The sequence below is a fragment of the Lottia gigantea genome (genome assembly GCF_000327385.1).
Source record: "Lottia gigantea unplaced genomic scaffold LOTGIsca_11, whole genome shotgun sequence".
Taxonomy (NCBI): domain Eukaryota; kingdom Metazoa; phylum Mollusca; class Gastropoda; family Lottiidae; genus Lottia; species Lottia gigantea.
The window spans coordinates 2,627,814-2,640,096 of NW_008707001.1; the positions used below are offsets into that span (position 1 = coordinate 2,627,814).

The 12,283-nt window shown below is 32.0% G+C and overlaps 1 protein-coding gene across 1 annotated transcript; it reads left to right on the forward strand.

Annotated features, from left to right (window-relative positions):
• The first annotated feature begins 4,151 nt into the window (after positions 1-4,151).
• LOTGIDRAFT_230226 (hypothetical protein) lies at positions 4,152-10,895 on the forward strand. The gene is made up of 8 exons (XM_009047164.1): positions 4,152-4,221; positions 5,303-5,394; positions 5,727-5,883; positions 6,577-6,700; positions 7,188-7,358; positions 7,639-7,802; positions 8,245-8,386; positions 8,610-10,895. Exons 2-8 carry the CDS (start codon positions 5,358-5,360, stop codon positions 8,721-8,723), a joined length of 909 nt encoding a protein of 302 aa, XP_009045412.1. The 5' UTR covers positions 4,152-4,221; positions 5,303-5,357; the 3' UTR covers positions 8,724-10,895.
• The last annotated feature ends 1,388 nt before the right edge of the window (positions 10,896-12,283 follow it).

The following is a 12,283-nucleotide window of genomic DNA, read 5'->3' on the forward strand; positions in this document are numbered from 1 at the left end:
GTATCAAACGTTTTATATCTATTGCCAATAATTTTATCGTCTGGAAGTCAGACCGTCATCATCCAAACTATTCCATTTTTTTTTACGTGTCTCCTTGCATGCCTGCAGCTAGTCAAACTAAACAAGCTTTTATACTTTGACACCATTTTCTTCCAATTTCCCTTATTTTATTAACATTGATAGAAGGTCAAGATCCAGTGTATTAGACACTCCTACTACAAAGTCAAGGCCAAAGGCTATGTATGTCAAAACAATCTATTTGTATCTGATTGGTAATCACAACAAAACAACTGGCCTAATTTAGTAATCAAAGAGATAGGCCATGATGTCGTTTGTGTATCACAAGTTGCACATCTTCAACAAGGAGTGGTTTGTACTTGATGGTCATACATAACTCAAGTAAGTCAAGTCATAATTATCAGGCTGATTTCTTCTATTTTATTTTAGTACATTGAAGTAAGGGATTGGTCTGTAACAATTTACATAATAATAGAATATTAATAAATCCTACGACACAAACAAACCAGTTTACTATATCCATACATGATCTTATATTTATATTGTCTTTAAATTAATTCATATCACTTGAATTTCACACGTATGGTTCTTACATGGAAATAACACACAAACTTAGTTCAGCCATTTTGAATCTTTTGCTCGAATTTTTAAAATGGCTATAATATATAAACAATGACTTTTAATCACATGCTGAGGTTTAGAATTGGTCTTAAATGTGATTTGAAGGCTTTGTTGAAATATTACAGCCATTTTAACAATTCAACTTATTTAGTCCAGGTAGTAATTCAAAATAGCTGTGAACTATGTTCATGTGTTCTACTTGAATAAACAGATCATGAAGTAAATAAAGTACATATCAATGACATTTTTAAATAATACTGCATAATAACCTACAAATTCCATGACAGTTCATTCAACATTTTTACTACTGGTATAACAAAAGCATCGAAACTTTTCATATGAAGGTTTATTGCATATATATCGCAGTAAAAACCACGCCCCTTCAAGACAATAAATATATAGGATAGTGGTTCACTTTATCCAAATAGTTTTGAATGTGGTAGTGAATTTTATCTTATCAAATTCAAATCCAACCCTTTTCATACAAGAGTAGTAACTTATTCTCAAATGTAATTCTCAAGTTTCATGTTTGTGTTCATATTTTTACAAGGCGAATCATATCAAAAAGCCCATTGATTGGTCAATTTAAAAATCAAGTGACATTATGAATATTTATTGCTTAAAAGAAGAAACATCTATATTTTACAAAGATAACAAATTAGGTTCACAAAGGATCCATTCTACCAGCTTGTCCTTTGCAAAGCCTCTTGGCATTGTTCTTTCCCAGATTATCCCTACCCATTTACAGCTGGGTCGACTGGAATTATGAGTGAAGATGACTTATACGAAAGCACTAACTGATTGAGCTCTAGAATCTCTAATACAAGGTGCATGCCAGTAAAGGAAAAATAACCTAGCTATTTTAATTAATATTACTGTCTGCTTACAATGAACTTAGAATGGAATTTTTCTCTTATTTTACAAATATTCAAATTTTTTTTTTAACTGTTTGCCATTTGTCTTTGGATGTTTTCGGGCATTTTTCTCTTTTCACACTTTTCTATCAGAAAAGAAAGGCACCTGAAAATGAACACTTGTCGAACTTAGAATTAAGTTCAAATGATAACTTTCCAATTACAGTTGGCAATATAAGACACTTGATTGATTTTATATTTCATAAATAAATGATTGCTCAAAATTTGATTATATAAGCATTGTTGTCAGCAAGTAGGAACAATGCTGTGTTTAGGCCTGATGTATTCACCAGTTATAAAATAAAGAGGTGGCTTATACTGCACAAATGCCATCATTGCACACTGAATGGCATTGCTTTTTTTATTGAGTCCAATTAGGCGTAGAAAAGTAGGACATTAACCAATATTTGTTTTTCTTTTCAACTTATAAATAGCTTTAATAGACCATGATAGATGTTTCTACTACGTAACTAGTCAGGTGGTTTAACTTAATACATGACCTTTTATTTATAAATGGGAATTTCCAGATATACTTGAATAACCAGACCAGGACATCAAAATAATATGGCAGAAGACTTGCTTTTCAAGACTTTACAAATCCAGCCAATCCAATCAATGACATTTTTAATATTACGTACTGCGCAATTGAGGCAGTTTCATCTAATCTTAAAGCAAAATAACACATATAGGTCATTGCTCAACAATTGATGTTACAGAAATAAAATGGTCTAGACAGACCTATTTGTTTTAGAAAAACTGAAAGAACTCTTCAATTTACTCTATCATTTTCAGAATTAATCCAGACATCTGCAATTAAACCAAAAATGTCTGAAAGAGGCATTCTGCTTTTTTTGTAAGACATTTTCATTATCAAAAACGTTTCTAAAGTATGCTATTTATATCTATGTATCTACTTGATCAATCTGAATTTGTTTTAAAGGGTTAATTAAAACTGAGAGTACTAATTGTTAATTAAACAGTTCGACCTAGTTTCAATGACTGACTTTATATATACGCAGGAGACATATTTCTCTACAATTGGGCGTTTATTTTACTCAAATCCCTACAGTATAGGGAATAAAGACTCGCTCAAAAAACGTTGGCTTTATTACCAAAATACGACCATAAAAAGTTAACCTGGTATCTCATTGAGTTTTGGTATTTCGTAATAATTTAGACACAGGTGGCAATTATTTACATCAAGCATTTTAGTTTGTTGTGTGTGTAAAAATAAAGTTTCTTTTTTGATGAAAAATATTTTGAAATTGTGTGCTTTCAGAATTTTTCAAAATGTCTTCCATTGATAGTTTCAATTGTTGTTTGGACCATTGTTATCTAACTTTGATTTCAAAGTAGCCCTACCCTACAGCAGGCAATATCATTTTCATTAAGATTTATACACGAATAAGCTACATATTATACAGAGAAGAGAAAAATTTAGTAGTGGAGAACCACACCCAATTAATATATTCCAAAAAACATTTATAAATAGCACCTTTTTCAAAATTATTTATGCGCATACAGAAGAGTCAAATTGATGCCAGTGGCCACTCACTGACTGTCAGTGGTTGACGAAGAAGTCGAAATTATACTTCTTTGTTTCTTTAATAAATTTAAGATTCTACTTACTTTTGGCACAAATATCAAAGCATTGTTGTATGTCTTGTTGAGGGTCATCGCAGGGACAAACAACACACCTCCTTTCTAGTTCTGTGCTGTCACAATACTGATTATGATCAGTATTACAAATATCACCATAACAATGAAATTCTTTGGCTAGAACTACTACATTCTGTAACAACATCAATAACACCGAAAAGCTGTACTGATAGCACCAATATTTCATCATTTTTGAGTTACTCTGCTGAATGCGAAAAAATTCATATAAAAACCAGACCAGTGTTCTACTCTCTACTGGAAGCGAACGTTAACTTGTCATCTACCAACCAACCATCTACTCTCACTTCTCACTTCTGTCCGTACTATAGAGTTATAAAGACCACAATGATTAAAATGAATGGTCACATGATCAGTTGGCCAATTAAATAAGACCAATAGGGGATTCCCCTATCAAGATTCCTTTTTTAGTATTTTACCACCAATTAAACCTAAGCAAAGTTATTTCGGTCATAGTCTAATGTCGTGACTACTTCTTTCTAGAATTTTCTGTCAAAGCCAGCCTCAGTGTCGTTTTGTCACCGACTTTGCTCCTTGTCAGCCGAATCATGGCTATTTTTAGGCTGTAGTATCTGACGCAATATTACAATAAATTTCGCAATATACCGTGCAGTGTTAGGAATTACTGCTTTGCTGCACCGAAAATAGAGTCTTGAGAAGAAAAATTGTGCAGCAGTCTAATGTGAAAAGGGAGAGTGAGGTGCATATTAGACATTTTGAACACGTTTCCTCCCACTACTTTCAGTTTGTTAGTAAACTGTGCCATATTTAGTTTCGTATTTTTTATATTTTCTTGTAGGATATCTATGGTTTGGGCAGTAAATGTTTTAAGAAAAAAATTTCATCTGTTTTATCAAACCTGATATATCCAATGATGGTTTCTATAGACTACCTTCTATAATGTCATTTTGAATTTCCATTTACGAAAATAAATTTTTGTCATACTGAGACACATTCCCGCAAATTTCAAATTTCGTCAAGGCAGTGATTGGTAAAATGCTTTTATTTTCAAACATTTTCCATTTTTTAAGTTCCTGATAAGTTGTTTTGTAGACTATAATCTGTACACTAAGGTGTATTTGAGACTTATCAGTTTTTATATGTTTTCATTACAAAACTGACAAGTCCATTCTTGTTTTTTGTTTGTAAATAAACGCCTGTTCGTCCGCCATTTTTTGACCTTTTGATACTGAATCTGTTATTGACCAAGATCACATTTTCAAATTGCAGTAAGCCTACATACAGTGCCGAGAGCTGTCAATTGTCAAGAGGTTAATCATGCCTGCAGGACAAGGCAAATGGTTGGGCCTAATAGATATTGATAATTTCCATTCTATTCACTCACTGAAAATATAAACTTATTATTTGAATTTAAACTCAAAATAAAAACATAGTCACATCTCATAGAACTGAGCCACAGGTACTTTGATGACAGCCAATCAAAACACTCAGGTAGTCAAATTCGCAGACGGTAGGCGTAATAATGCTAACGCTACTTTAGAACTTTGACTCTAGTAGAAATGTGTCTGTAGTTGGACTGTTATAACTTGACCATTTATGTTGTTCTATGTGTGAATTGCAAATTTGATCAATTTCAACACACGGTAAGTTCACAATTTGACCATAAATCTTGACTACACAGTGAAGACAAGATACTGATTAACAAATCGTTAAGAGTTTAAGTAGAACTCATATTGAGTAAAACCCGTGGAATAGATATTACCTCTTGATTTTGCCATTGACTTATCATAGCCTTAGTCTTAGAAACAGGAATTTTTTAGTTAAACTAGTCAGTAATAGTGTTCACAGCTCACTGTCGAAATTTGAGCTCTTTCAAACCATGTGTATCCACATTTATACCCTTTTGAAAGTTCAATGATTACTTGTCTTTACTTGGGACTCTGCAATCAAGACATATAGAGAAATAGGAAGTAAAATTCCTGGTTTGAAATATCTGAAGACTATTTACATACTGGTATTCAAGACCCAAATCAACCCCTGAAAATGGCACATCTGTCCCTTTCCTTTAATATTAAGATTATACTATGAAGTTTACCATACGTTCATTACAGGAAGAGCTCTGTTGCAGTGAATAAAGAAAATTACTAGCCACTAGCCACATTCAACATGGATGATTATACTAAAATTGAAAAGATTGGAGAGGGTATGTATGAAATATATTGGTATAAACCATATTAGAAATATTAAAATGCCCATATCATGTTGTTTTTGTTTTTTTTTTTGTAATTTTAATGTATTGTTTGTCATAAAGGTTATATATCTGTATGTTGATTTTGTGAAAGAGTTCTATCTAGTGTGTAAAGGGGTGTCAAATACAGAACTTGGCCCTATATTTGAAAAAATCTTATAATCAAAATTTATTGCTAGTGTGAAATGTCCATGTTGAAAATTAGACTTGTGATGATTTTAGTTATTAGATCTTTTTGAATTTATGAAGCTATGACAAGGGTCCAACAATTTCAATGATATTTAAAGGTACATATGGTGTAGTGTATAAAGGAAGACATAAGAAGACTAGTAGACTTGTAGCATTGAAGAAAATTCGACTAGAGAGTGAGGAAGAAGGGGTACCCTCGACAGCTATCAGAGAAATATCTTTATTAAAGGAGCTACATCATCCTAATATAGTTTGGTGAGTACTTGCCACTTGGCTGAAATATTTGTATGAACCTCTAGATATTATTGACAGCGTTTACAATGATGATGACATCATTAAGGTTTAAGTTTTAGTGGAATTGCAAGAACTATCAACATCTGACTGAAAATTTGAAGGGTTCAAATCGATGCTATCCATGTCACAATAAAAGTTGAGATTTTCACTCTTACCTACTCTCTGGCCACATTGAGTTCTAAATTGAATTTTTTCTCTCATGTCACAAATATTCAAAATATGATTTTCAAGTGCATACCAATTGTCTTAGAATGCCTTTGGGTCCATGAATAAGTTTTGAAAATTTTGCACTTGAAATGAACACACTTCTCTCCAAGAAATTTCATGTGAAAATCACACTCATTTTGAACTGAAAATCTCCCTCTGTAAAATCATAGTTTCAAATAATTTTGTTTTCAATGGTTGGCATTTTCATCAACCCGAAGACAATCTAAGAATCTCAGCAATATTTGGATTCATACAAAATGTGATTTAGAATTTGATGTGGCCAGAGAGTAGCCTTTGCAAGGGCTCTATGAAAGTTGGTTGATGACTTGAAGATATGTCTAGATATGCTATTTCATTTATAAACTCAACATTTCACATGCTCATACAGAAAGATAAAGGCTCACCCTTTTTCCTCTGGATTATTTATGTATTTTTTAAATTCTTCAGTTTAGAAGATGTGTTGATGCAAGAGAATAAATTATACTTAGTATTTGAGTTTTTATCAATGGATTTAAAACGGTATATGGACACAATTCCTAATGGACAGTTTGTAGATAAAATGTTGGTCAAGGTGAGATTCTAGTTTTGAGTATTTCTTCTCTATTTTGAATCAGATTTAAATGATATAAGTATAGTATACTCTGCGTAATCCGACATACACTGGGACTGCAAAACAATGTCGGATTAGCAAGAGTGTCGGAGTACTCAGTGTTTCGACATTTGCCACATGTTACTATTTATAGCTCAATGACCCACATTTCTTCTGTAGTCACAAGAAATGGATTAGGGCCTGTTTGTGGAAATAAAAATAGTTTTTCTAGTCTGATGTGTCTTTCCAAAGATTCATAACCTTCCATTCAACCTAATTTTTTTTTTATAATCTGGAAGCTTTTCTGGGATTATACAAATCACATATATCAAACAGATTGGTGCAAAAAGACCAAGTTAGTGTCATTAATACATGAACATATGCAAAGGCTGGAAAGCGTAATAAGTTTTAAAGAATGAAAGAGATTGTATCACAAAACATTCATGACTAACTTTCATATTTCTTTTAGAGTTATACATATCAGATTTTACAAGGTATATTATTTTGTCATCAAAGACGTGTCCTACATCGTGATCTGAAACCCCAGAATTTACTCATAGACAATAAAGGTGTAATAAAACTGGCTGATTTTGGTTTGGCCCGTGCTTTCGGTATTCCTGTAAGAGTATATACACATGAGGTAAATATCAGATACCGGTACTTGTAATTCTTATCTAAGAAATAGAATTATTAAAACAAAAACTGAAATCTGACATCTTGTTGTCTAAAAGAAAATGGAAAACGTGTGATGCTTCATAAAAATATTATCAAATAGAAAGATTTTTGATTGATCAACTGGCAAAATTGTAGAATTTTAAAGATGAATGAAAACGACATTTACTTCATGAAAATAGTTGATTACAAATGAGTCCCTTATATCAGTATTACTGTATTTTTATTGGCCTGCATCTCTATTGTAGGTTGTGACACTGTGGTATAGAGCACCAGAGATCCTGCTAGGCTCCCCTCGTTATTCCACACCAGTAGATATGTGGAGTATAGGCTGTATATTCGCTGAGATGGTGACCAAACGCCCTCTCTTTCATGGTGACTCAGAAATTGATCAGTTATTTAGAGTCTTCAGGTAATTTCAAGTAGTTTATGAGCAGAACAACAGGGCACCATGCTCTATTTAATGTCTAGTATAGCAGTGTTCGTGCTGTAAGCGGTTCCTTTCAGTTAATTGGGATATATGATGATATGACTCGCTTTGATTGGTTAAAAATTTTGTCATTGGAAGGGACTGCCATAGAGAACTTGTTAGAAAATAAAAAAAATAAAACTTAACTTTGGAATATTTACTTAGTGAGAATGTGTTCTTATCTTTTCAAACGGGCCGCGGCAAAGCTGTGTTGTGTTTTGTTCACATGATCTCTTTGTCGTTCTATCGATCTGATTGGTCAGATTTAAATGCCATCTCATTTCCACGCCCCCAAAACAAAGTGTAGTGGGCTTAGTTTAATACGGGTTAATAAAACCACGTCACAACCCGTATTCGTGATGCGATGGTTTTTTGTATATTTCAGAACATTAACAACCCCTACAGATGAGACCTGGCCAGGAGTAACTGCTTTACCCGATTATAAAAATAACTTTCCTAAATGGAAAACTAATCAACTGGCTAGCTCTGTTAAACAGTTAGATAATGTTGGATTAGACTTGTTACTGGTATGTTATATTATATTCTCTCTTCGTCAGATGAATTGCCCATCAATACATATTCTGTCTTATACTGTGGCCAAATTTTTTCTTCATTTGTAATGCAAATGTAATTAACACAGCACAAGGGCGAGGCGAAAATCGTCTCTGATGTATAAGATGGTTTTGGTTTATTTAAATCCACTTATATTATTGTAAACATTCTCATAATGAATTTCAATTTTATTTTCAGAGAACATTAGAGTATGATCCTGCTAAGAGAATTTCAGCAAAAGAAGCCTTAAACCACTCATATTTCCAAGATCTTGACACCATGGCTCTACCAGCTTCACAACATATTGCCTAATTATAAGACAACCTCATACAGAAGATCACCGAAGGCTTTGGATATTTATCCCAACAATATGGTTCATAAATCTTTTAAGCCTTTTAGCAGACTACTGCAAATTCAGAAAGTAACTTCAAAATAATTTGATGAGATCACTCAGGTTTAGTTGAAATGAATTTGATAGTTATATAACAAACCTCAAGAGTATTGCATTAAGTCATTTTCTAGTTGGGACAGTTTAGTGGGACCAAATAATACATTCACTTACATCGTTTGAAGTCAAACAAACACATACAAATAATTCTGGAAAATCTGTCTCCCTCCTGGCAGCGTATATTCTCGAAATGATCTTAGTGCTAGGTTGTCCTAGGTTCTTATCTTACATTGATTCTAGGACATCCTAGCGCTAAGATCGTTTCGAGAATACAAGGCCTAATCTTGCAAAATTAGTTTCACTGATTCCACATCTTATTATGAAGCCTTCTTACCTGCTAGGGAAGTAAGAACAACTGCTAGTTATGAACGTAACATTAAGTGAGTGCTTGTATAGATGAAAATATAAATGAATACAAAATATATGTTCATCATTATTGTACTTTATAATTTGATAGTGCTAATAATCAATCAATTATTTTGTGATATTAAGAGTAAATTAAGCTGATAAAAATGAAAATCATAGCTAAAAAGTGTAGCAATCTACATTAAAACGTTTTTAGACATCAAAGATTCTGTTCATCGGATTCAGAATATGAAACAGAACCAGTCAATTTTATTTATTGGTTGTTTAAGTTAAGAACACAATATAAATATGGCTTTTATTGTTCCAACTTTTACTACCTACTCTCTTATGATTGATATACTTCCTCATATGAAAAGTTCATTAGCTGCTACCAATATTTTGTCAAAATGTTGTTACAGATTTCGGGATTAATTGTGCGGTTCAGATCGTTAGTACTTGGTTTTATTTACAGTTCCATGAAACAAAAAAGACTGGACTACTTTTGAATCAACCCCTGATGTGAGCAAATATCCTTGATAACAGGCTATAATAATCAAAAAGATATATAAAGAGAATATCGAGACAGTATTGATGTCTCTAATATTCCCCCCCTGTCGTTCTCACTGCCGATATGTTATATATTGATGTATATAGATAATCACTTTCCCAATTATGGTTTTGACTAACAATGATGGTTGACTCAGAATGCTTTGAGTATTGTGTTTTATTAAATTTGGCATATCATATTGACAGGCGACATCGATCGTTGAGTTCTGAACGGGTCCTGTCCATTCCAATTTAATGTGGCAAAGGAGATAAAACTGGCTCACTAATCCAGTGCGTCCCTCTTGTCAGTGACTGGTTTATAACCAGTGACATGTTCGCAGAGCATAGGAAAAGTGTATAATGCTTTTGATCTGAATTGGTCATCATTGATTTCAGTTTCAAAAGATTCTTTTAATTATGTTCTCTATTTTTCTTATTCTTCTATATTTCTTTAGTCTTAGCTTCTAGATTTAGACCAGTAGAATTTCCTTTTCTCAATTTTTATTTGCCTTATATTTAAGATTTTAGAGCAAATAATGTTTCCTATCAAATCTAATGTATAAAACATTGGTTTATGTATACTGTATATTTGTGTGTGTATTGCGCAGTATTTTACCTGACAAAGTGCTTGCTAAACATTGGATATACATTATAGAAATTAGACCGTTTTTCACACTAGATCCTGATTTATTCTGATTTTCACAGTGTCCAATTATTACGAACTTTGTCTTATACTTTGACTGCAATAGCAATTATTCTTTTATCACAGGAGTTTGTAAATGCAGCGATTTGATTGGATTTTATTCCTGTGTATACAGCCAATCATAGCCTCAGATTATATATGCAGCAAAATTGATTACAGTCTTTCTATAGAGTGCTCTGATTGGTTGTATTAGCTAGTGTACAATTTTATGGTATACAACTCCTGATCTTTATTGTATTGAAGACAATGTTTCAACAATTTACACTGTCATCAACAGGTGAAGGTATATTATATGAGTGTTTAAAAGGCCTGTAATTTGATGATGTGTCTGAGATAATTTGTAATCAATGTTATTTCCCTCTCTATTTTGTATTTTATTTGTTAGATATCATGATAAGAACACTGTAAATAGTCCAATATGAATTAAAATATTCCCCATTCTCTTTGTATTTTACTGTAAACATTAAGAGGTGTGTTTAATGGGTACACTGATAGCATCAGTTGTTCTTAAAAATATACAAAATTGATAATTCCAGATGCAGGTTGGCAACACAAGGTGTTGAGGTGACATTTATAAATAGATATCCTGTGCATGAAGGAATACTCATGTCACGCACGTGCATGAGACGTCAAGTGTCAGTTTAGACCTGGCGTTCAATGTGTATGGTTGTATGCATTAAAGATAAAATTGACAGGCTTATTCCTTGGGCGTAGATGGACCTATAACACAAGGGGTATCAGGAATAAAGATAGAGTACTCAAGAATTTAATAAATTCAAATACATTCACACAATGACTGACACTCTATACATTATACTCTAGTTAATCATTTATAGTTTAAGTCAAAAAAATGCTGTTATACATCCTATTTTCAGTGATAGAGGGATTGGGCAAGTTAGAACAGTGGCTTTATACAGTTCAATTTTAAATAAATTGGACTGCTTGTGTCCATTATATAAAATGTTAAGTTCCTTTCTGGTCAAGTATTCTCAAAATGAGAGCTATACTAGGATATCCCAGAAACAGTGTTAGAAGTTAAAGGGATACTACGTCTTAGAATAAACATAAAATTTTAAACTTGGTCAATAAGAGCATATATTCATCAGTAGATATACCTGGTGTCATAAATAACATAACAGGATCCTTATATAATCCGATAAATCGAAAAACTTAATAAAAAATGCAATTAACTATTGAAAAAGCCTAATATTATGATTAAGCGTTTTTCAATAATTACATAGTTATATGAATTTTCTAATTTTCTAGATTTCATTCTAAGACATAGTATCACTTTAAGACCTAGAACATCTTATCATTTGGATCATTTGGAGAATATTTAGTCTGGCTTAATGTATTATCTCAAATTTACAATATAGATCTGCATTTCGTTCATTATCAACAAATTAAAATAATATTCACAAATTAAAATCTTTTTCTCTTATGACATTCATACATTACCTGTGAAATATTCTTAAATTTATACAATAATGTTAACATCCAATCAAATTTCTTCTATTATACATAATGTACAGAATATTGCTTTAAAACTTAACAAAATATTTCATTATAATATTCAGAATTTTACAGAAAGAAAATTACATCTATATTATACTAAAATCTTATTCAACTAAAATAAAAATAACAATTAAATACAGCACTAAAACTACACAAAATGATCAGGGGCCTTTTTCTTGAAATATTGTCTACGATAAATTAAGATTTTACAAAATACAGTAATCTGATTGGATAATATCACTTAATTTAAAATTGATTTGAGTGATTGACCAATCAGATGAAGATAAAACTTAAATCATCTTAATCAAGTTAACG

Excerpts from the sequence above, each read along its gene's own strand:
- LOTGIDRAFT_230226 (XM_009047164.1), top strand. The coding sequence starts at position 5,358 with ATGGATGATTATACTAAAATTGAAAAGATTGGAGAGG. Across the intron at positions 7,359-7,638 it reads TAAGAGTATATACACATGAG|GTTGTGACACTGTGGTATAG; the intron begins GTAAATATCAGA and ends TCTCTATTGTAG. Across the intron at positions 8,387-8,609 it reads TTGGATTAGACTTGTTACTG|AGAACATTAGAGTATGATCC; the intron begins GTATGTTATATT and ends TTTTATTTTCAG.